Below are 24,824 nucleotides of genomic sequence, written 5' to 3'. Positions count from 1 at the left end.
TTTAAAACAAAAGTTGTTACATAAAATCAAATTGAAAGAGATTTCAGAACATGGCTAGCTATTGACAATTATACCCTTTAAAACTAAAATTGTGACGACATAAAACCAAATCGAAAGAGATTCTAAAATATGACTAGCTACGTGCGCACATCGCGTGCATTAACCACCCTAGTTACATTAACGCTGTTAATCACCACACTTGGTCACTTAATTACCTTGAGTGTTGAGAGCCATAAAAAGAAAATGTAGTTGATAAAAGAAAATGTAGTTGATAAAAAAAAAAATTGGTTGACTTATACTTGGTACTTGATAGATCTTGAGGGACAAAATGCCTAAGATTAAGCTTAATTCCATGTAAATTGGCCAGAAGAGGACAAGACATGATACAATAGCTAAGGAAGCTTAATCTTAATCTGCCAAGTTCAAAACAACTATAGACAGCTAGCTAATGTGACCTTTACTCCCTCTTACAAATAATACGATGATTAAATTTTTCTCAACAAAAAATATATGTTTTTTTTTTTTTTTTTTTTTTTTTGGGAGATGGGGGGATTATGGTTGTATATATTCAGTTTCTCTGATTTTATTTGAATTTTTCTTAATCCGATTTCTATATATGACTAAACTTTGGCTATTTGTACAATTTGATTAGTTATTTCTAAAGTAGGAGTACAATCTTTTAAATATAGAGGAAATATAATCTTTGTTTAGTTTATAATTTTTGTACTCTACCCATTCTTAAATAAAAGCCCTGTTTATTTACAAGGTTAATGTAAAAATAAATAAATAAATAATGGTGGAGTATACTAAGTATAAGAAAACCAAAAAGATAAGTTGAGTTCAAATGATCAAAAATAAATAAATAAATAAATAAAATTAAGGTGAAATGAGAATTGTTTGTTTGGGGATAATGGAACAACTTGATTGATTTGTTTGTTATAAATATAGTACACTACATGTATCAAATTAGCATTGAAAATCATTAAATATCACAGAGAGAGAATAGAAGATTAAGAATAGTGTAGGTTTTCATATAGAGTTAGTTCTATTCTTATGTACAAGTAACAAATATAAGATGGTAAGACTCCTATATATCTTATTTATCCCCTAAAAAGTTTCACGTGTCACATATGTTTGTTATAGACTACTATATACGAAGTACATTTTACCTTTATAAAACTTAGATTTGAGAGTATTATGTAGATTCATTTGACATTAAACCCGTATTACTCATTATACATATCTTCCACTTTATTCCCCAACTTATTATGTTATTGTCCATTTATTATATTTCATTACGGAGTACATATAAATCATATGAAGAGAATAAAGTTAGAGGAAAAAAAAATTCACATGATAATATACATTGAAATAGTTCCAAAGACGTTGTACATGATAATATTTGTTTAATATATACTTCATATACGTACGCAATTAGATAATCAAAGTGAACTTTGTAAATAGTGTCAAAAGTTAAAGTGAAACAACTAACAAAAAACGAAGGTAGTTTTGTAGGACTTATGGATCAAAGGGATAGCACTTCCTAGAAGGCGAAATAGGATGATCATGGTACACCACAAAGTTGGTAACATTGTTTCAATCCAAGGGTTGAGCTTTGAGGTGTGCAAGTGATGCATTGAGAGATGGTGGAGTACGGCTGTAATACAAGTATACAACACAGCGAAGTTTAATGCAAATCTAAGATTCTAAACTTCATTCTAAGGAATATCATGCAATTTGCACACTATGAGTTGTCATTGCGGGTGTCAATTTCATGACACCATCAAATCTTCGTCTTCAATATGCAAACTTTGAAGACGTAACCAATTCATTTCGTAATATTAATAACAAAATTTGCAATGAAATTTGAGGTTGATATTGGTCCTCAATTCATTATGATTTGATGTATCTAAATTGCTTCTTTTGGAAGGTGTTAGGGCACCTAACATTCGAACATAAAGACAATTATTTTTATCCAAGTATACATTTTCCGCTACTGTAAAATTGCAACAATTTGACCATCACGTTTGCAAACACTTAACTTTGTCAAATGCAAAATTGAAAAATTACTATTAAAAAAAAAAAAAAAAAAAAAAAAAAAAAAAAAAAAAAAAAAAAAAAAAAAACCCAAAGAAGCTAGAATAATGTATTGCTTTATTTCCTTTCCAAGATCATCATTGCTGCAGTACTATATAGCCTTGTCATAATTTGAAAAACTACTCTATTACGTACTCGTATTTGGTTTTATTTTCCCTATATTGGCTATATAATAAGGTACGTTGTAAACCTCCATTGCCAACAAATGAAATGTTGGAGAAACGTTTACACCATACCTTGTAACATCATTCACAATCATAGAGCACATCTAACATTGCTTCAACCCTAAAGGAATTGCAATATTAATTGTAGCTATGTAGTACAAAGCCTAGCCCGCTTCAAAGTGAGGCGGACTGCCCTATTGTTTGAAATCATTTGGCTTGGCAATCTGTATGCGGTGATTGCCTTCTTCTGCCAACCCTTGAAACTCCTGCATTCAATTTGCAGCCAGGGTCAAATTTAGAATTGAAGTTGTTTCAGTAGGAACACTGGGACTGACGTCTTGTAAAAATAAACAAAAGCTAACACAACGTAATCTAACAATAGACAACCATTGCACAAGGCACAAGCACAACTAAAATCACTCTTAATCATTAGAACACAGCAAGGATTTATGAACTGTCATGGTTCTTAAAATGCCAAATAAACCCTGTTGTTCTGATGGAGAGGTACATATAATTATCTAAGTTAAAATTGCCAGACAAACAATTTTAATGATATTTTAAAATTTTATTTCTACAAGCCTGTGATCAACTCAAATTCCCCTATTATCGGGAAAGCACAAAATATCACCCAATGCCATATCTATCTTTCAACAGAGAGCTCAAGACTACTATACAAATCTTGTTAAAACATGAGGAGATATTTAAATGATATTTTTTTTAATTTCCTATAAATACAATACAATAAAAAGTTGTTAATTTTTATTTACAAAAATGCCATTGGATAAACGTTTTTTTTTTATCATGAAAAAAAAAATTGTATACTGCTGAAAGTATGAGAGGTTATACGTGCTGATCATACCCCAAATTTAACAAGCATAGAGACAGTCTCTAAAATAACCATAACAGTGTTTGGATGAGAGAGAGAGAAGAGGTAGAGTGATGGATCTAATTACCTTTAATAGGAGAAGATTAGCATAAGGGAATCAAAGGGAAAGGAGAAATCTAATGTCCTTTCCCTATTTACAACATAAATCCTTCTAAAAGAAAAGATTTGAAAGGAAATAACAAACCCACTTCATCCTCTCTCCATTATTGCTATCCAAAGTCCAAACATTTCCCGATTTGTAAGGGAATGTTTTTTTTACTAAAGATCAAGTGCCCAGGAATCTCAACAAGAAAAAGGTTAAAGGTTTTAATCACCCAATGGATTACCAAATATAGTAGTATGGACTCTTATCTATGACAAGTACAGAGTAATTATAAAATCTTGCTTAGATAAATGTTCTTGGTGAAAAGTAGTCTTAATATTCCATCAAAAAATAAAGAAAAGTAGTCAAATAATAACTCACTTACTGGACAAAAAGCAAAAAGGAACAAAGTCACTTCATTTTCTCTTATAAAAAAAGCAAAGAACAGAATCACTTCATGCAACCCCCGTGCACGTGAAAACATATTCACAGTTGATGGTGCAAGAAATTGGCAACTAGAAAATGTAAATTAAATAATAATATTATGCTTTAGCTAAAGCCTCATCTTAACAATCCCTACTACATACTCTCAAGAAGGCAGGGGAAAGGGAAATGAAGATCGTGAAAAGAATCTTAAGGGCAGTTCAATTATTTTGACTTTTTTATTTTTTATTTTTTTAAATTTGAATGTCGTACACACTCCAAATGGACATTCCACACGATTATGGTTCTAAAATATCGTAAAGATTACTTCCCTTCCCCACAAGAGTACAACACCACAAATATCAACTGGAAAGATGGTTGCAAAAATTGGGACAAGTAATTTCACAGTCCATTCTGCAGTATAGGCTTTGATATTTAGCCATCCATTGTGACACCCCCAATAAGCTGAAGGGGCACAATCTCTTCACCATCATCTAGCAAGCTTAGCTATTTTTACACATCCTCTTTACTATGACTTATTAACTAATCAGTCATATTATTCCTTGGTTACACAATAAGAATGTTTGGATCAAATAGCAAGGAGCTACTCATCTCAAACATAACTTTTCACTCCCTCCTTGCTCCTTTCTTTGTCAGGTTTGGGCATCAGGAAAGGAAAGAAAAAAAACGAGGAGCTGATCCTGATCCTTTTTCTTTCAGCCAATCAAACTGACTTTCAATGTTCTAGTTTGCACCAGTTGATAGTTAAAAAGCATTATATTGTTCACCTTTTGAATATAAGTTATGATGGACCATCTTAAATGTCCTTTGTTCCTGAGATGTGACACAACATGATGAACAAGTCCCAATCAAGGGTCCAACAGAAACACACATTAAATAGTTCCAGGTTGACATCACATCCTGTGAAATACTCTAGTAACCAGGCACCTCACGAAAGGTACTAGAACACCGGAGCAGTACCCTATAGTAATTATTAACTTCACACACAAGCCTTCATTTAAATTTTAATTTAATAATTCACAGATTCAATGATCTGAATCTGATAATCAGCTTCTCATAACACTTAACACCCATTGAAATCTTTGGACTCACATTATATCTATCATTACATAAGGAGTAACATTATCACTTCACTTACTGCAGGAAAATATTATAAATATGCCATAGTAAGAATTGAATGGGGGATTTAACTAACTTGTGATCAAGATGAGCCAGAATTTCCCCTCCTGGAAAAGCAGTTTCAGTAACCTCAAAAGAAGCTCTGATAGCTTCTTTCCAGGTGCCGCCAATACCTTTAGCATCTTCTACTTTTGACTGGCCGGGGTCATCCATAGGCAAGGAATATCCAGAGAGCAGATGGCCCACCCAAACATTTTCTTTCCTGTATAAAGTTTCTTACAGTTAAAGGGGAAGCACTAGCAGGCTGTAGAGCACAGCAATGGCACCTCGCCAAATGCTTCAACAAAGAAAATTTTCTACTTTTAGACTTTAAAAAAAAAAAACAAAAAAAACAAAAACTAAATTGTGACAAAAAAAATATAGTTATCATGACTAACATCATATGCAACTAAGACAAAAAACATTTCTAAAAAGAAAAGCATGGTTAATAATATTTTCTTTCCTCAAAACACACAGAACCAAAAGAAACTCATTTCATTACCATCTGTACACTGCAAAATACCATCTGCTTAGAAAGCAGAGAAGAAAGCCCCCACAGTCATTTATCATTATTTATCATAGATCACACACGCTGGTGTAATTCTTTTCAAATTTTCATTACACTTGGGAACTAAGCAACTATTTCATAAAGACATATTTTACATCACCTTGGCAAAAAGCCAAATTATGTAGTCTACAGCTTTACTTGTACAAAGTTGTGGTATTTCATAAATACATTTCCAAAAGATAGATCTCCACTCATGAAGAGTAAACTAACGATTCCAATGCAATGCAAGGCATTTAGAAATCAACAGAACACAGACTATGCATAATCCTAAAAACATGTAAGGTTTTACAGAGCAAATGAGTTTAACAAAACGGCTTACATAATTATGTCCATGTGACGAGGTACATAATGACCACCTCCAATCCCTATAATAACTTTCCTTCTGTCAGAATCCCTGATTGAACATGGTCACACATTAGATGAATCATGGTATTGCATTCCATAACAGGACAAGAATTTGGACATTTGCGCACACAAAAACACACAATAAAAAAGAAAAGAAAAATAAAGAAGCAGAAAAGGTAAACTCCTTTAATACTTTACTTTATTTAGGAAAACTAAGTTAAGTCCCGTGCCATGCACGGTAATAATAATTAAATTTTACAACAAAAATTATAAAGAATGGTGTTAATTCAACAATAATTTATCAAAAAAAAAAATTTGAAATAAAATAACTTGAATTTTAATTTATATCAATACCAAATGCATAAAGGTTATTGAATTAAATTTTATATAAAAAAAAATGTAGTAATAGAAATTTAGAAGCTATAAGGTTTTATATAAGAAAATGAAAATATTAGCTAAAGTTAGTACTCATATATGAACCCATGCATATACATTTGTCCTTATGTTTTGTTGACACACTTTGACCGGCATAATATGAAAATTTAGTTGATTTTATATTATTTTAGGATAATTATTATTCAGTAATCAACTTTTTCAAAATATATTTTTAGTGAGGGGTTTTAATTTTAATAATCACATTGCATAAATGTATATATAGAGTAATTAGATTGAATTTTTCAATATATGTTATATACTCTATTTTTTTTTAGGAAAATTTGTCAAAAAAAATCTTTTAAATGCACCATTTTGCAAGAAAAAACCTTTTAAAAGCTTTATCGTTAAAAAAAACCCGAAGTTTAAAATTTTTGTTTAAAGAAACCTAGCGCCACTAATTTTCTTAATTAACATCTAATTTCTTCTAATCACCTTCTAATCCTCACTTAACCATTTGATAATTAGATTAATTTATAAATAAATAAAAAAATAAAAACCCCCACTACCCCACCATGGCAGCAGCTCCCCCCCCCCCCCCCCTTGCTAAGTCACCAGAATCGCTACCCCCATCCCACGAAAACCACCGCAGCCACACCTTACCGCTAGCTAGCCTACTCTCGTTGTCAACACCCACAGTAAAATCGCCCTACTCCGATTACTCGCTCACTGGAGAAACCTCACGGCGCCACGTAGCCCTGCTCTATTGGAAATTCTCTGGCTTCGCGACTGTAACGTATCACATCAATGGAGGACATGGCGGTGGAAGAAGGAGAGAGAAATTCGAAGTTAGGATTGATAAATTAGGGGTTTTGTGAGATAATGTAGGGAAATTGAGAGGTAGAAGCCATTGATAACCTAGATTGAGGAGAGAGAAAGATGAAATTAGGATTTTTTTGGAGGAAATTGATGAAGAAGATGAAGAAGAAAAGAGAGGGTAAAGGGATAAGGCAGGGGGTCGCCAGTGGTGAGGGACCTAGGCGGCGGCTCAGTCGGTGGTGGGGCTGCTGCCATGGGAGGGGGAAATGGAGTGTGGTGGCTGTTGGTGGTTGGGGTGGTGGTTTTTATTTTTTTTAATTTATTTATCAATTAATTTAATTATCAAATGATTAAGTGAGGATTAGAGAGTTATTAGAAGAAATTAGATGTTAACTAAGTGAATTAGAGGTAATTGTTTGTCTTTAACAAAAAAATTTTACAATCGGGATTTCTTTTGCCAAAAAGCTAAAACTCGGGTTTTTTTTAACAAAAAAGCTTTTAAAAGATTTTTTTCTCGCAAAATGGTGATTTTAAAAGATTTTTTTATGACAAATTTACCTTTTTTTTATAAGCAAGAATTGGAATTTTATACTATTCATATATATGTCATCATTGACTTAATATTTTTACCAGTATACAATATATAAATATGATCATATAATATGTTGTTGGATTATTGTCATAATGTTTGCTTTTATAATATTTTTTTCATAATTTTTAATAATCTTTAATTAGAAATATTGATGGTCAAAGTTGTGTCACAACAAATATGCAAATCCAACTCTAACTTATAATAAAACAGAGTGAGTATAATATAATAAAAATATTTTTGTTCAGTTTCTCTGATAAACGTTATGAAATATATATAGTTTTATGATTTATACAAAGTATGCTATCGAAATGATTTTTCTATTTTTAATTAAAATAAATATTAAAAGTTGGAGGAAAAAAATTGATGATATTATAATAATCTTGGATAATGATATGATGGATTTCAATACCTTATTTTTAATTTATGTTAGTATATTTTATAACTAAAAGATTCCTAGTATATAAAATATATGTTAAAAATAATAATAAAAAAAAATTAATTGAGTATGATCGAATTAAATGTGTTGTCAAAATGGAAATAAGTATTATTCTAGGTTATAAAAGGGAAGTCATTGAAATTCGGCAGAAAATATATATATATAAAAAAAAAGGAAAGAAAAAAAGGCGGGAAATTTTTTAATGTAATCATGACAAGTGTCACTTTAGGTTTGCTTTTAGTATAGGTTAATTGATGATTGATTGCTAAAATACATGAACTTCAACAGTTCAACCTGTCCACAGGTACTACAAGTAACCAGCCAAACTTGACACCATACAACAAAATAACAGAAACTTTTAAATTTACTAGTAATCATTATAATCATCAAATATCCACTAAATAGTAAGAAATATTTTCAAAGTATATAAGAATAAAAAATTTACAATATTTAGGGGTGAGAAAAATATATATTAAAATATTATATTATTTTGAACTATTAATCTATTAAAAATATATAGTACTCTCAGCAAAATCTTAGGTCCCAGACTCCCAGCTAAGACATCAAGCTATTGGGCTGTTGGCAGTAATAATTTCAGATATCATGCTCATTGCAGGACAAAAATGGCTGGAGATGCGCCATAGCCCATAGCTCATGTTTTGATCAATGAGCCCTTTTCATTCAACATTTCCTTCTTTATATTATAGTGGTTGTTCCATCAATAAACATAAAAAAAAAAAAAAAAAAAAAAAAAAAACCATGGTAACACCAAATATTTTGTGCAGGAGTCCAAATTTTTATGAAAGCCCTTCAAGTAACTAGACATGCATAGAGAAATTATATTAAGCTTAATACAGAGGCATATCAAGAGCACCTTACACATAACAGTTATCTGGACTCCGAAGAGATGTTACCATATACCAATTATACTCGCACAACAATGGGACAATCCGGGGGCCAAAAGGGTTAAGAAATCATGCTTGTGAATAAGTCAATAAATCAATGCAGCAAAAGCAGCCAGCACGTGAGCTAGTGATTAAGACCTACAAATGAAACAAAAGTAGCTAGTCCACGACACCAACTGATGAAAAAAAAATATATATACCTGTCCCATACACCCACGGGAGAACCTCCTCCAAGCCCAAGCCCTTCCCAGACCAACTACAAACAATTAAGATGTTAGAGGATGCGGAGGGCACCTACAGTGATCAATTTAAGGCAACACTTACAGAGACACTACGTAATAAAATAATACATCAGAGTATCTTCAGTATAATGCAATGAAGATAGGTGAAACTTTTCCTGACGTTTAATACCTCCTTGATAAAGGGCTGTAATAAGCCCTTAGAAACAAAGCAACAAATTCCATCTCAGACATAAATATAGAAAAGAAAAAAAAAAAAAAGAAATGGAGAAGTAACTCAACTAGAGCCATGACTTCAGCAGCATCCTCTCTCTGCCAGTACTCAAGAGTGCTACCTATACTACCAAAAGCAAGCAAATAAGAAGCCAGCAACAAGATAAGATTTAGATAATTAATACCTTTAGCAATGGGATTATATTAGTCACTCTACCCAAAATATGGCAACACATAAATTCCATAAAACAATCCAAAATGAAATAAAGAAGTTTGACTTTTGGCCATTAGCATGATGTGAATTTTTACAGAGATTCCCTGAATTTCAAAGTAATAAAAGGAAAACACAGAACAGCTAATCCAGATTGCCTTCAACCATGTGAGCAAAAATATGAATATTTACCACTGTATCTGTTGGTCAGTTCAATGAATGTAAAGAGTATATCACAACGAAGTTGAAGACTATTATTCTACAACTTTTGGATGATAATGGACTAATATAAGATGGGTTAAAGTGCCAGAGCTTCTTAATATTTACTTGTATGAAATGAAGTATGGACGTTGCATATCAAATCAAGGGTCAATTACAAACTATCTCTGCTATGCATGGTAAGAGTATGTACATCAACAGTGTGCTTGGGTAGGTGTCACAGCCAAATTTTTGCTTGGCATGAAGGCGTATATCTCCTAGCAAGCCTAACACACGTAAATACAATAGCATGATGATAAACTATAATGCATACAAAAAGATAGCGTAACAGCGTACATTTTATTACTAGATGGCTTGGACTTGGATAATCCCCCAAGACAATTAGTTTATAGGCATCTGGGCGTTATAGCCCAACTCCCTTGGCCAAACAAACATGCCAATTGGCTTAAAATGCATCGTGAGGGCTACAAACTAAAGAAATTATAATAATCATTACCAACTCCTCCAGCCAACTATTCATGCAAATCACAACTACCCAACATATTACTATATTGCCATTTTCCACGTGTGACCTATCAAATTCTTATCATGTGCCTTATATTAAAAAAAAAAAATATAATACATATGCAACATACACAATGTTTTCTTACCCAACTAGCATCATCAACTCAAATATTGTCACACCTATGCATGCAACTACATTTCCAGCGCATGCACCAAGCCCCCATTATTATGTCACGCATCCGAGTCCACCAAGTTCAAGCAAGCCCGATGTGCTAAGGCCTAGATTTCCCATTATATACTAGAGCCATGCCTATGGCCGTCCACCACCCTAAAGAGCTTCTTACAGGATTCAACATATACTCTTAATGGACAATGAAATCACATAAACATAATAATGGGTCATTGGGTCCATCCTTGAAATCTAATGCTCGCCCGATGATAATTAGCTTATTTCCATATGATGAGACCACCAATTGACAACAACCAAGCAACCACACCATACCATAGAGCAACTTTAATATTTACAAGTACTTACCTAACCTTTCTTTACGTCATGGTAATATGCTAATAAATGTGATGTTGCCAAACTCACGTCATGCCCCCACATAGCTAATAGGAGCCCTTCTTTACATCAAGGTGATATGCTTATAAATGTTCTTGCCAAACGCACGCCATGCCTCCACATAGCTAAAAAGATGCTTACAAACTAGTCTAACTTGAAGAGTCGGATGCCCTAAGTAGTCTTCAATTGGACCCTCAAATTACCACAACATAGTATCAAATTCTTGCATATTCTTCTACCAAGTACTTAATGCGGCAATTCTTCTTGCTTTGCTTAAACACCCATATCAAACATTGTTTCTGTGTCGGTGTATCCGTTTATGAAAAAGGGTGCAGGAACCCTTAACAGCACCCTTAACATAGTCATTATAGGGTTTTAAATACCTAGAACGAAATGTCGAATGCACCTTGAGCCTTTATGAAAATTGAACTATTTAAAATGGACCATCGTATCAAAGTCAATGATTGTTGGCTAGTTGCTCCATCTTAGAGATGATCACTTTCGAGATTAAGAAGTAAGTTTCAATAACACTTTAACCTGATACTGAACTCTAATTTCTTCGTGCAAAGAGTTGCTTTCTCTAAACAGTCTCGCCCTTCATCCCTCAATTCCTAATGGGTAGCAGACTAAGGCCTTGAAGGCTCTCACAATTGCATCTAGAGTCTAGACCAAGTGCAAACTCATAGGGGAGAGTGCGCTTCACCCCTCAATTCCTAATGGGTAACTGCCATCTTCGCCTTGTGCCTGGCGGCGAAGGAACCTTTGCACCTTAGTGGGCCTCGTGCATTTTAAAATTAAGGTTAATTCTTCATTAACTCCTATGTAACAACTAACACAAACACACATTTTGTCTCATGGGAATGACATTTGCAACTGCTTAGTATAACGAAGGTGGGGGCCACGTGGATAAAACTAATCATCATATAAATACAGGGCATAGAGTCGAGAAAGTTTGGCTGAAAATAAGATAAATTGCCTTCTGCATGATATTCACTACTTTTCCTATTTTATACAATTATATGATGTCACTTTCTCTAGTAACATCCCTTATTATGACAAGGTCCTTTGGTGTTTAAGGTGGAGAAGTTAGTTAACTACTAAAAATAAAATAAAGAGTAAGTGCAATCAATAAGAGAAAATAACAATATAAAATGGAAATAATATTTGACAAACTTAAGCATATTTGACAGGGTACCAAATTTCATAAACTAAATGTCACTACGAATGTAGCAAATCCCCATTGTTTTCTTTAGAGACTTGGAATTCAGACGATTGTGAGTTGTGACCTTTCTTGATCAGTAAAAATCTTCTCATGAAGTTAAGAAATAAAAAATGCAAGAAACAAGCCATTTCTAATAAAATTAACTCAATACGAATGTCTTCAATACATAATGCTTCACTAAAGTCATATCCTCGATAAAAATCAAGTAAGCATGTTCTTTATCATGACAAATTAAACCACAACTTAGATCTCTATAAAAACCCTATATCAATTAAGGGCACCTTCATCTTTTATATTTAGAGACATGTACAATTAGAGTTCATTTAAATTGACATCAATTTCTCACAATGATCTAACAATGTATCGATTATAAGATTTTAAACTATTCACATGTCTCAAAAGTTAGACTCTATTCTCCTCACCTTATTTATTTTTGGTCTAAATGTCTAATGAATTCACATTAGTTCAAACAAGGTAGAATAAAGGATAATAAGTTCATAAAGATAATATGAGGAGTAATAAGTTCAAATAAGATAAGGGTTAATACATTCCAATGTGTCAAAGAAGTCCCTGTAATAAAGTCTAATAAATAAAAAAAAAAAAAAAGATAAGGGCTTAAGAGTTCAAAAAATATAAGTTAGAAGTAGATAAGATAATTGGAATTCAAGTGACTATAACACTACCTTCTTTTATACTAATCCTGTTACTTTAGTAAGAAATAAAATGTCCAGCATACAAAAGAAATGAAACTCACCAATTTCAAGAAACATAGTCGGCTTACTTGTCACAGGTCCATGATGAGTAGCCTCCATGGTAATCTACATTAAAAGAAATATAGAATTCCTTAGGTTTCAAAAAATAAGATGAAACATTGGATATTTGGATGTCCCATCTCCAAATTCTTGTACAAGTCAAAATGTGTTGTGATAACATGTTACAATCAAACAACTAAACCTCAAATGTACAATACTCACTTCAAATTCAGGAATCAAATTCCGGGATTCAGCAATACTCCTTAAACGTCGAATCCAAGGTCCCATTCTAGGATCAGGAGGTGCAGCCCATCCCGGCTTTCCACCTTGTGGTGGTACATCCCCTTCTTTCAAATGTGGTACCCCTATTACACCAATTCCCCAAAAACACCCACATCACCAACAATCAAATTACAATCAAACATCATCCACAATCAAACCCCAAATCACAAAATCAAATACTACTACAAATTACATGTTATACCCAAAAACCTAAACAATAATCAAATCAAATTCATTGAAAAAAAAGATGAAATAGAGAGAGATACCAATTGGGTGAAGAATGGTAAGAGCAGGGCGTTTAGTGGCAGCAGTATGTTTACTAAGAAAAATGACATTATCGACGCTTTCATGAGTTAATTCTTCCCAACGAGCGTCGAGATTGTCTTCTTTGACTATACTATTGTCATGCTGCAACATTCTAACTTCTCCATTTTCATAACTTCTTACTCCCTACCAATAATCATCAACAATTTCCCATAAAAAAACCCACATCAAATTAAATCATTCCCAGAAAATAAATACTGTAATTGAGATGAAAGAGAGAGAAAAACCTCGAAAGAAGGGCCGGGAGACCACCCGGGCATGGCTAAAAGAGCAGAAGCAGGGCCAATTGAAGCAGGATCAATTGTGGTGGATACAACAAGTGTCACCATTGTTCAAAATTGAGAAAGGAAATTGAGTTGTGGGTTTGATTTTAATGGAGGAACCCAGAAAGAAATGCCTTCTCTTTGTTGTTTTTAGAGAGAGGGAGATGAAGAGGGACTAGAGTGGCGGGCTTCTTTTTCACTTTGTTTTGGGGAAGAGTTGCTTGTTTTTGACGAGGTAGGCTGCGATTATTCTCACCAATGTATGCAATTATGCGCCACTGTCGATGTGGCGTAGAGGCCGTTGGACATTTGATTGGCGTACAGCGTACAGCGTACAGCGTAGCCATGTACTAAATGTAGACATACGAATAATATACTTAACAAGTTATACTGTGTCACCACAAATGAATGTTGGGTAAGGGATTAGGACTCTTTGACCTTTGCTAGACAAGTTAATGATCCAACCACTAAGCTACCGGTAATTTGAGCAATATAAGTCACTTTGCATTTTATTTAAATAAATTTTAACTAATTTTTTTTTAAAAGAAAAAAATCTAGTGTGCCTTACCAAGACACACAGTGGCTCATGGGATTCATGCGAGAGATTTTCTTTATTTCTCCCCTCAAGTATGTCCCCTTCTTCTTCATATCAATTTTTTTTTTAAAAAAAAATCTTTATTTTCATGGACACTATCAATAGAACTAGGATAGTAGTAAGGCATTAAGATATATCTTTCATTCAAATTTGTGTGTAATTGACGTTTGGATAAAAGTAGTTTTAATTGTAATTTTCTTTTAGTAAATTCTCGTGTAATATTACTATTCATTAGGAGATACTCACACTTTTTAGAATAATAAAAAAAAAAAGATAGTAATATGGTATGGAAAACACAAGGGGCCATAGGGGAAGGGGAGAAAGACCTCTTAGAGTAGTGGCCCAGAGGTCGCCTCGCATCCTTAAGGTGTGAGGTCCAATTCTCATCATGCACAAATCCATCAAATTACGTTTGTAATTTGTATAAGTTTGTGATTTATATTTTGAAGCAACGAGTATGGCTGGAAATTCCAAGTCTAGTCCTTGGTCTTGGAAAATTTGAGTATAGATTAATGCACAATACTAATTACATTATGTTGTGCGATTTTTACTTTTTTAGTCCAAATTTTACAAAATTTTCAGCAGTTTTTTATCGACCATAACGAGAATTGCACGATACCAACACAATACAACAATCACCTTATAAACAATCCAATAATCATGCAATCACCTCTATTCTAACAGACTAATACATTTTTCTCTCTTCATAACACTAAACCATCTCAATTCTCAAATTTGTTTTTACCACAAATCAAATGACCAAATTTGTTCATTAGTAGAATAATTAGCACAAGTTGATTTAAGCAAGAATATGGATGAAAGTCATGAAACAAGTTTTGGTAGTTAGAAAGGCATGTGAAAGAACAAGTACCCATTAACACATTAACAATTTAACAGACACATGTATGCTGCTACTACAATTCAGAAGCTCGCTCTAATGGCTTCTAAACCCAAGTCTTCTCGCCTCCATAACTGTAAGTTTCTCTCTCCTCTATTTCTGTCTCTTCAATTTCATCGGATTTTCCCCAGTTTTATTTATTAAACCCTAGTTTTCTTCCATAATTTGCGTGGAATTATCACTCTAAAAACCGAAACCTTAAACCCTTTTCAATATTTACTGTTTTTCTATTCTGGGTTTTTGTAATTGTCTCTGAAAATTGCTGTAATAGTAGCAGGAGCCAGGTGGGAAAGTGTAGCAAAGAAGCCTAGGATGATGACAACTAACGCTTCTATAAGTGACGCTTTCAGCAAGTATGCTGAATATCTCAATAACCTTGTAAGTTTGCTGGGATTTTTCTCTAAGTTTTTGTTGAAATTGGAGATTATTTTTGGGTGTTGAATGTTTGATGATAGATGTTATCAAGTTATTAAAAGGAACCTCATTTAATTGAATTTAAATCCTGTTGTTGGTAGTGGCTTTTATTGGATGTGTGAATAGAATGCTATTGGATTAGAATAACCTGTTATCCGTAGCGCTTTGTTATTGAATGTGTGTATGGAACTTTGTAGTTTTCAGGCTTAGCTTGGTGGGTTTTTTAAACCCTCGTTTTTATGTGTCAAAGCACTCAAGGGAGCCCTTAAAAGATTGAATTTGAATGCCCTGTTATGTGTCATGCTTTGGAGATGGAATCTTTTGAGCTTTAATGGAATAGAAAAAGTTGCCTCACTTCAACGCAGGTTGGAAAAGGTTAAGGAGGTTGTGTGATTCATTGGTTGGGTCCTTATTGCTGGACAGGAAGACCGTGTTTGGGTGGTTATGTGTAAGAGATGGTTTTTGAGTGGAATGTTTGTTGTTCCCCTCTTCTTCTAACTGGAGGTTTATTGATAGTTACAAAGGTCCATGCTGGAGTTTCATAGTAATATTGCATGTATCCTGGTGAGAGTGTAGAGTGTGTTGCTATGGTTGACAAGATGTGGCATGGCGTTGTTGCATTTGACAGTGATGTATTATTGATGTGTGTGGAGCAAGTTGTATTTGGTGAAGGAAATGGTCATTGCTTTATTTGATACAATTCTTCGCTGTGGTGGATTTTAGGCTCTATTTTTTTTTCAGGGGCATTTTACATGTTAACAGGCAGTTATAAATGCTTGGAAATTATCTTAAGATGTTTAGGATGATAGGATTGCATGTCGTTGAAATTCTTTTGAGGTTGATGATCCTGCTATCCTCTTATTATTTATCAAGGCATTTAGTGTAGACCTAAACAGATTGAATGAGAGTACCCTGTTATTTGTCACCTTTGGAAATGGAAATTTTCAATATTTAATGGGATTGAGTAAATTTTCTGACTTCAAAGTGGGTTTGAAGAAACTGTAATTGGGAATATTGAATAAGCGACTGGTTTAATTTTTATTACTTGACTGGATTAGCAGCTACTAGGAAGCTATGCACTTTGTAAGTAGTATCTGGATGCATTGTTATTAAAATCCCGCTTTAAATCTTAAAATCTTACGATTTTAATCTTAAAATCTTACGATTTTAATCTTAAAATCTTACGATTTTAATCTTAAAATCTTACGATTTTACGATTTACGTATGTCATACGATTCGATTTACGATTCTACTCGATTTTACATATTTCTCTTAACTAGCGAAAACCTTACAAGTTTAAAACATGTCTATAACGTTATTTATAAGTATATATTGTCAATTATTGGTTGCTTAGTGAATAAACATCTATTTTCTATTAATAATTAGGTTTTAAACTTAAAATTTAAATTTTTTCAATCAAATTTGGATATGACGTCTTGATTATGCATGTCCGCAGAATCTTATGATTTTACAATTCGATTCTGAGAGGCCCTTCCGATTCAAAGTGGAATCCCGATTTTAATAACCTTGTCTGGATGGTATTTTGTAGTGATGCTTTACAAGTAGGACTGTAGGATGAGAAAAGTGCGGTACTCTTTTTTGGATAGGGGTTTGTTGATATGGAAATATGTCCAAGATGAAGTATTAGGAAGTCTGCCCATCTACTGAGATTTAGAAGTTTGTTGGTATGATTGATGGGATGGCAAGGGCTGTTTTAGGAGCTTTTTAGGACATAACTTGCAGTTGTGGATTTGTGGAAATTCCAATAATGACATGGGGATAAAATTAGGTCAAACCAAGAATGTCTTCTGTAGAGGGTTAAATACTTAAATTTAGTTTACAATATCTCATCTGCTAGCACTTTGTGGAGTTAAATTTACTTGGAGATGAAATTTTTGTTCTAGAGCTGTACATTTTGTTAACTAAAACAGAAGAACATAGTTATGGTGCCTTACAAATTGTGGCAATAAGGATAAAATATTTTTTATAATCAAGAGAGAGAATTGGAAGATTAGACTATCATTACCTTCTGAGATTAGACTATCATTACCTTCTGCTGCAGTTGACATGTCAGCATAAGGGGTGCTTTTTGCTGTTACGTGATAACCTATGTTCTTTTAGCACGAAAACACACATCTCTTTGCGTTGTTCAGCTTCATTGGGTCATTATTGGAGCTGTAATTTGATTTTTGGAGTTGTATAGTTTAATCAAGTATACTTACAAAAAGAAGTTAGCCTGGCACCATTTCGATGAGTATGACAGGAGATATAGCATGAAAAGTGCAAGGGAATTGTATATTTGTATTAGATTTTGACCGGTTTCGTCAAATAATTGTAATCCTTTGTTTCTAAATGTTACTGAACTTATACAGTAATTTGTTATAGGAAGGTTTGTTGGATTGGCTATTGGTCCTTGTAGAGTGCATGAATTAAACCATGGTACTTTATGAAAATTATGAATTCAGAATATGTAACGGATTGCTGATAACACTTTTCTAGACTTGTGAGCTTTAATGTTACCCATGTCCTAGCCACGCCACTGAATATTAAATTACATTGTAGAATCTTTGGTAATTAGGTGAAGAATGGGTAAGTATTGACTTAAAACAATGTAAACAGGGACCTACCTACACCCTTATGTCATATGTGTACTTCTTTTGAAAGTTTTTAAAAATTTGGCTCGTAGTACTCTTGGCTACTTATCATTTGTTTGGCCGTTGTTATCGTTGATAGTCATTTGTGGATGGAATAATCCCAACAAAAGATATAAAAATCAGAAGGCTGATTGGTTGAATGTTTTGGGCACAAACTTTGTACGGTCTTGGTGTCATCCTCCTAAACCCAATAAAAGAAGAAAATATTGACCGTGGAGATGGTTTTGTATGTCATTTACTCCCTGTGGCTATACTTGGAGGCAGGTTCAGGCCAAAGATAAGTTTTGGTACAATAATATTATTGAGCAGCTTTGATGATAACTTGTTGGAGGCAATAATAGTTAGGATTGTTTGCCAAGAAGAAACTTACCTGATGATCTTGTCTTTCCAATGTGTTTTTACATTTTTGTTCAATTGGGAAAATAATGGGAACTTAGATTAACAAAGCAAGAGTTAACCACTGATTGGGCCATTGACTGATTAAAAGTTGGAATAATACCAAACCAGTTCAGGGGCTAATGATATCCAAATTTAGCTTTCCCCTAGCATCCTTTGCTAGCTTATCACTAATCCCGCCGATGTTCACCTTCTTTAGGCTCTTGAGTTTTGTTCGTTAGTGAGAATCATGTTGCTGTGATTCAATTGATTACTCTCTTGTAGTCTGAGAGAGTAGTTGCCTGTTAATCCTTATTTTATTAGAGTGTTCTTGGTTGATTGCATCAAGATACACTAAATATGGCTGGTCCACAGCTCCACACTCAGATCCAGTTGCCTTTGGGAGTCTGGGGTCCCAGCACATGGCTGCTCAAACAGAAGGAATAGTTAGCCTGAGAGAAAGATGCTTACAAGACTGCAAGATGGGGGGTGGGGTAATCTAACGGGTGATAGGGTTGTAAGAGCAAAAACCAAAGCTAGAGAATCATTAATTAGCCAAAAAATTGAAAGATTATGTTATGATTTTGGAAGACCCGTATAAATCTTCTTAACCAATCATCTAGATGGAAGAGGAAATGGAAACATGCCACTGGAGGGAGGCTTTATAGGGGGATTGACTTTTGGCCACTCATCTGTAGACATGCAGGAAAGGAAGGAGTTGGGGGTGGGCAAGTCTTCTCAGTTTTTTGGGGATCTGGCAATTCTTCTTGAGATTGGCAAAAAGGGCAAGTCACAAGAGATTATTTTTGCAAAATTTCTAGCTAGGAGCCTAGGAATGATTGGTTCTTATCAGACGGTCAGACCAACAAATAAAGGAGATTTTATGCAGGTTGGTAAGGCAGATCATCCCAATAGCTCTGCATGATGCAATAAGATATAGAGATTTAAGCTTCTTAGGATCTTTATCAAATCTATGTTCTCAGTGCTCAACTACAACCCCATTTAGCTTTGCATGAGAAGAGATTCCATCCCTTCGTGCAATGTTGCCAGAAGTTGGAGCCTTTATAGGCAGGTCAGGTTTTCTCTTCAATCTTCACTATAAAATCTGATGGTCAGATACCGACAGTCGTACATTACCTTAATTCTTCTTAAATGCAGCAGAGCTTTCCAATGCCTCTACTAACCATTCCTCTCAAATGTTAGTAAAGGATTCTCTCTTAGTTTGTGCTGGATCTTTTATGTATGGCAATCTTTATGCTGTATGCATATGTTATAAGTTGGTGTTCTATGATCAAAATTTGAACAATAGACATGTCTTTCTTTACTTGATATTTGGGATTTATTTTAGATTTTGTTTCACGATTTAACATCAAAACGTTTAGGCATTGTTGTGAATTGTGAGTGTTGTTTAGGATGATATTTATTCTCAGGTCAATATTGCTATCATTTCTATGTAGAATGAGAAGAGAGAAAGAGTGGTGAAAGCAAGCCGTGATATCACCATGAACAGCAAAAAAGTTATTTTTCAGGTGCACAGGTAAATTGTTTCATACTGTACCACAATCTTTAAGGTAGTGATGTTTCGCGTGGAGGTTATTACCCTTTAGGCATTTTATGTAATCCCTCTAAGCTGTGAACTTTCTACTCTTGATGGTATATTTAAAAATTGGCTGTATTTATGAAGACCTGTTGGAATTTGCCACAGTTTATTCTGAGGGGCTTCATTTTACTTTTGCCTTTTCCCACCTGGTCTATCTCATTCTGCTGTGGTTCTTTATTCGCACTAGATTTTGCTATGGGTGGTTAATGGTGTGGAGCTTTTTTTTTTTACAACAGAATTGGCAAACATAACAAAGATGAAGTACTAGAGAAGGCAGAGAAGGATCTACAAACTGTGAGGGATCAGCATGTCTCCCGACTTGTGAAAGAATTGAATGGGACTGACTTTTGGAAGCTGAGACGTGCATACTCGCCTGGGGTTTGGACCTATTCCATCCCTCTCTTACGGTATATATTTACTGTACATTTATGTAATTGATGCTATATAATTTTTTATTTTTTTCAGGTACAAGAATATGTTGAAGCTGCAACATTCTGCAAATTCTGCCAAACTGGAACTCTTCTGAATCTTGATGAGATTAATGCTACTTTCTTACATTTATGTGATTCTTCCATTGAGCCTCTGCAGATTAATATACTTGACTACCTTTTGGGGGTAATTAACATGAAACACAGTTCTAGTGTTTTGTAGTTTATGGCGCATGTTAACTACTGATTTATCTTTCAAAGTTCTCTGCGTATCATCCACTGTACCATATCAAATATTTATAGTGTCTGATGTTCATATGAAGTAATTATTTTTTAAAATTAATAAATTGTGTGGTGTGAGGGTGTTTGAGCTAAGAAACTTGTTTCAATTTCAATGAGTGCTGAATCTATCTGTATGTAGCTTGCAGACTTGACCGGAGAGCTAATGAGGCTGGCTATCAGCCGAATATCAGATGGTGAACTTGACTTTGCTGACAAGATATGCAGATTTGTACGTGATTTACATAGGGAGCTGACCATTATTGTCCCAAATATGGATGAAAGCCATGATATGAAATTCAAAATGGAGACAATGCTTCAAAGTGTGATGAAAATAGAAAATGGTATGCTGGCTAATACTAGCTTGACTTAAATGTGGGTGATTGCAGTCATTTCAGCGGTGATTGCAGTCATTTCAGCATCTGAATTGTTATCAGTTTAAAATGAATCATTTCAGGTCAAGTTTGCTTTTATTTCCTCTTTGTTCTTGACATTGAGCTTTTATTTTTTGTAGCTTGCTTCAGTGTACATGTGAGAGGATCAGAGTATATACCAATGCTTGGAGTAAATGACCCTAGCTACACGCTGATGGGAGTCCCGGATATGGAGCTGTAAACTACCGTCAAACTCTCCAGTTTCCCATTCTGCATACTGTATGTGTCTTGTTCACTCTGGAGTCTTTCTATAATACTCTGGAGATCACTTGATGTTGACTATGCTTGGTAATGGGAAGTGAATTTGTGGTCAGTTTTGTCAATAGATAAAGAATGATCTTTCGCTCTACATGCAAAATCATTTTAGAAATTACCTCTTGTCTGGAGAACAATGGCCCTAACAATTTCATTCACTATCCTGCTTTGTTGAGGTAATTTAACGGGTATGAGGTTAACATATGCCTGATTTGGTCTGTCTGTTTACATTTTAGTTTGGTGAAATGTGAAACTAGATGAAATGAATTGAAAGGCTGACTAATCATTTTAGAAGTACTCGGGTAGTTGCTAAGGTAATTTTTGAGCAAATTTTAAAATGTAAGCTTTGCTGAAAGATAATAAAAGTTTAAGCTGGATTAGTATGTTCAATTCTTACCTGGATCGGCACAAATTCGTCCATTTAAAGACTCCCTCCATTATATTGTCTGTAATAATAATAATAATAATAGTAATAATAATAATAATAATAATAATAATAATAATAATAATAATAATAATAATAATAATAATAATAATAATAATAATAATAATAATAATAATAATAATAATAATAATAATAATAATAATAATAATAATAATAATAATAATAATAATAATAATAATAATAATAATAATAATAATAATAATAATAATAATAATAATAATAATAATAATAATAATAATAATAATAATAATAATAATAATAATAATAATAATAATAATAATAATAATAATAATAATAATAATAATAATAATAATAATAATAATAATAATAATAATAATAATAATAATAATAATAATAATAATAATAATAATAATAATAATAATAATAATAATAATAATAATAATAATAATAATAATAATAATAATAATAATAATAATAATAATAATAATAATAATAATAATAATAATAATAATAATAATAATAATAATAATAATAATAATAATAATAATAATAATAATAATAATAATAATAATAATAATAATAATAATAATAATAATAATAATAATAATAATAATAATAATAATAATAATAATAATAATAATAATAATAATAATAATAATAATAATAATAATAATAATAATAATAATAATAATAATAATAATAATAATAATAATAATAATAATAATAATAATAATAATAATAATAATAATAATAATAATAATAATAATAATAATAATAATAATAATAATAATAATAATAATAATAATAATAATAATAATAATAATAATAATAATAATAATAATAATAATAATAATAATAATAATAATAATAATAATAATAATAATAATAATAATAATAATAATAATAATAATAATAATAATAATAATAATAATAATAATAATAATAATAATAATAATAATAATAATAATAATAATAATAATAATAATAATAATAATAATAATAATAATAATAATAATAATAATAATAATAATAATAATAATAATAATAATAATAATAATAATAATAATAATAATAATAATAATAATAATAATAATAATAATAATAATAATAATAATAATAATAATAATAATAATAATAATAATAATAATAATAATAATAATAATAATAATAATAATAATAATAATAATAATAATAATAATAATAATAATAATAATAATAATAATAATAATAATAATAATAATAATAATAATAATAATAATAATAATAATAATAATAATAATAATAATAATAATAATAATAATAATAATAATAATAATAATAATAATAATAATAATAATAATAATAATAATAATAATAATAATAATAATAATAATAATAATAATAATAATAATAATAATAATAATAATAATAATAATAATAATAATTCATCATCTACATAAGAATTTAAAAGAGATGTACCCACGTTAATACATTATCTTCTACATGGTCAATGACGTATAATAATTTCTTACTAATAAAAAGTAAGTATATACGAATTATGTTTTTTAGAATATTATTTTATGAAGTTGAAATATTAGACATTACTCTTAAAAAACTCCCTTTCTCAAACAGATATCTTTTTCACAATTGATCGAGCACTTCTAGTTGACTAGAAGAAAAAAGAAAAAAAAAACTCAAACCTGTATATGTATATATAAACCATATGTTAGGTATTAAATTATTCAAAACCAACACCATTATTATCCATGGAAACCAATCTTTTATCAACCCATCCTCACGATTCTCGTGATCCAAAAGAAGCAACCCCATCTTCCAAATTGGCCAAATATTTGCAAGAAGATGACTTAACCCAAGAATGCCAAGCCTTAATCTCCACCTTACCCAAAGAACAAGATTGGGTTCTGTCCCATCTTTACCAATACCAAGGGTTTTGGCATCCTATTAGGGAGCTTCAAGGTGTGTTTTCATGCCAACGCCATTTCCAAGCTCGCGACACCGATATCATTCTCGCCACTAACCCTAAATGCGGCTCAACATGGCTCAAAGCCTTAACATATGTTGTCGTAAACCGGAAAATCATTCCCCTAGATGATAACCACCCACTTCTCTCAAAAACCCTCATGAGTTGGTACCTTGCTTAGAGCTTAGGGTTTATGTTGATCACCAAGTCCCTGACCTCACAGAACTGCCCTCTCCTAGGCTGTTTTCGACACACTTACCCGTTGAGTCACTACCATTATCCATCAAGGACACGGGCTGCAAAGTTGTGTGCCTAGTTAGGGACCCAAAAGATACCTTCATTTCATTATGGCACTTTGCAAACAAGTTAAGGCCTGAAAATGATGGCAAGCTCCTACTAGAAGAGGCATTTGACAAATTTTGCGAAGGTGTTAGTTTTTTAGGGCCTTTTTGGGATCATGTTCTGAGCTCTTGGAAGTATAGCTTAGATAATCCTAACAAGGTATTTTTCTTGAAATATGAAGACTTAAAAGAGCAACCTAAGTTGTATTTGAAAAAATTGGCTGAGTTTTGGGGATGCCCTTTTTCTTCAGAGGAGGAAAATAATGGGGTTGTTGATGAGATACTTAGTTTGTGTAGCTTTGATAATCTGAGTAATTTGGAGGTGAATAAGGTTGGGAAATTGTCTACGGGAGAACATAACGAAGCCTTTTTTCGAAAGGGCAAGGTTGGTGATTGGGCTAACTACTTTACCCAAGAGATGACTGAGAAACTCGATGAGATTTGTTTGAACAAATTTCAGCTTTGTGGTTTGAAGTTTTAAATTGGTTGTATTTTTGTGAGGAAAATTTGTATATGTATCTATGGT

The 24,824-nt window shown here is 32.3% G+C and overlaps 2 protein-coding genes and 1 pseudogene across 3 annotated transcripts; 2 read left to right on the top strand and 1 right to left on the bottom strand.

Moving 5' to 3' along the window:
* Window positions 1-2,102: 2,102 nt before the first annotated feature.
* LOC145563573 (D-aminoacyl-tRNA deacylase-like) lies at window positions 2,103-13,819 on the bottom strand. Its single transcript, XM_081624018.1, has 9 exons — window positions 13,624-13,819; window positions 13,339-13,522; window positions 13,013-13,155; window positions 12,793-12,856; window positions 9,390-9,442; window positions 9,069-9,124; window positions 5,719-5,793; window positions 4,869-5,054; window positions 2,103-2,527 (listed from the first exon to the last, which is right to left on the bottom strand). The coding sequence occupies exons 1-9, from the start codon at window positions 13,723-13,725 to the stop codon at window positions 2,410-2,412; spliced, it is 981 nt and encodes a 326-aa protein (XP_081480144.1). The 5' UTR covers window positions 13,726-13,819; the 3' UTR covers window positions 2,103-2,409.
* A 1,262-nt stretch (window positions 13,820-15,081) lies between these two features.
* Window positions 15,082-21,864, top strand: LOC145563571 (uncharacterized). Of its 2 annotated transcripts, none has more exons than XM_081624016.1 (7): window positions 15,082-15,228; window positions 15,424-15,530; window positions 20,053-20,132; window positions 20,432-20,573; window positions 20,661-20,810; window positions 21,045-21,246; window positions 21,417-21,864. In XM_081624016.1, exons 1-7 carry the CDS (start codon window positions 15,156-15,158, stop codon window positions 21,515-21,517), a joined length of 855 nt encoding a protein of 284 aa, XP_081480142.1. In that variant the 5' UTR covers window positions 15,082-15,155; the 3' UTR covers window positions 21,518-21,864. The 2 variants fall into 2 exon arrangements, with proteins under 2 accessions (XP_081480142.1, XP_081480143.1); XM_081624017.1 differs by having other exon boundaries at window positions 15,133-15,213.
* Window positions 21,865-23,557: 1,693 nt separating this feature from the next.
* LOC145563570 (cytosolic sulfotransferase 12 pseudogene) lies at window positions 23,558-24,789 on the top strand (annotated as a pseudogene).
* Window positions 24,790-24,824: the final 35 nt, after the last annotated feature.

Source organism: Chenopodium album, chromosome 10 (genome assembly GCF_948465745.1).
Source record: "Chenopodium album chromosome 10, dcCheAlbu1.1, whole genome shotgun sequence".
NCBI lineage: Eukaryota > Viridiplantae > Streptophyta > Magnoliopsida > Caryophyllales > Amaranthaceae > Chenopodium > Chenopodium album.
Note: the sequence above shows the minus strand (reverse complement) of the source record. Positions and strands in the feature narration are given on the sequence as shown.

Bases quoted from the DNA above. Each gene is read 5' to 3' on its own strand.
- LOC145563573 (XM_081624018.1), bottom strand. From the start codon at position 13,725: ATGGTGACACTTGTTGTATCCACCACAATTGATCCTGCTTCAATTGGC. The intron at 9,125-9,389 runs GTTGAGTTACTT...AATTGTTTGTAG, and splicing joins CTGCTGAAGTCATGGCTCTA to TTGGTCTGGGAAGGGCTTGG. The intron at 5,794-9,068 runs GTATATATATTT...ATGTTCAATCAG, and splicing joins CCCGTGGGTGTATGGGACAG to GGATTCTGACAGAAGGAAAG.
- LOC145563571 (XM_081624016.1), top strand. From the start codon at position 15,156: ATGTATGCTGCTACTACAATTCAGAAGCTCGCTCTAATGGCTTCTAAA. The intron at 15,531-20,052 runs GTAAGTTTGCTG...ATTTCTATGTAG, and splicing joins CTGAATATCTCAATAACCTT to AATGAGAAGAGAGAAAGAGT. The intron at 20,133-20,431 runs GTAAATTGTTTC...TTTTTACAACAG, and splicing joins GTTATTTTTCAGGTGCACAG to AATTGGCAAACATAACAAAG.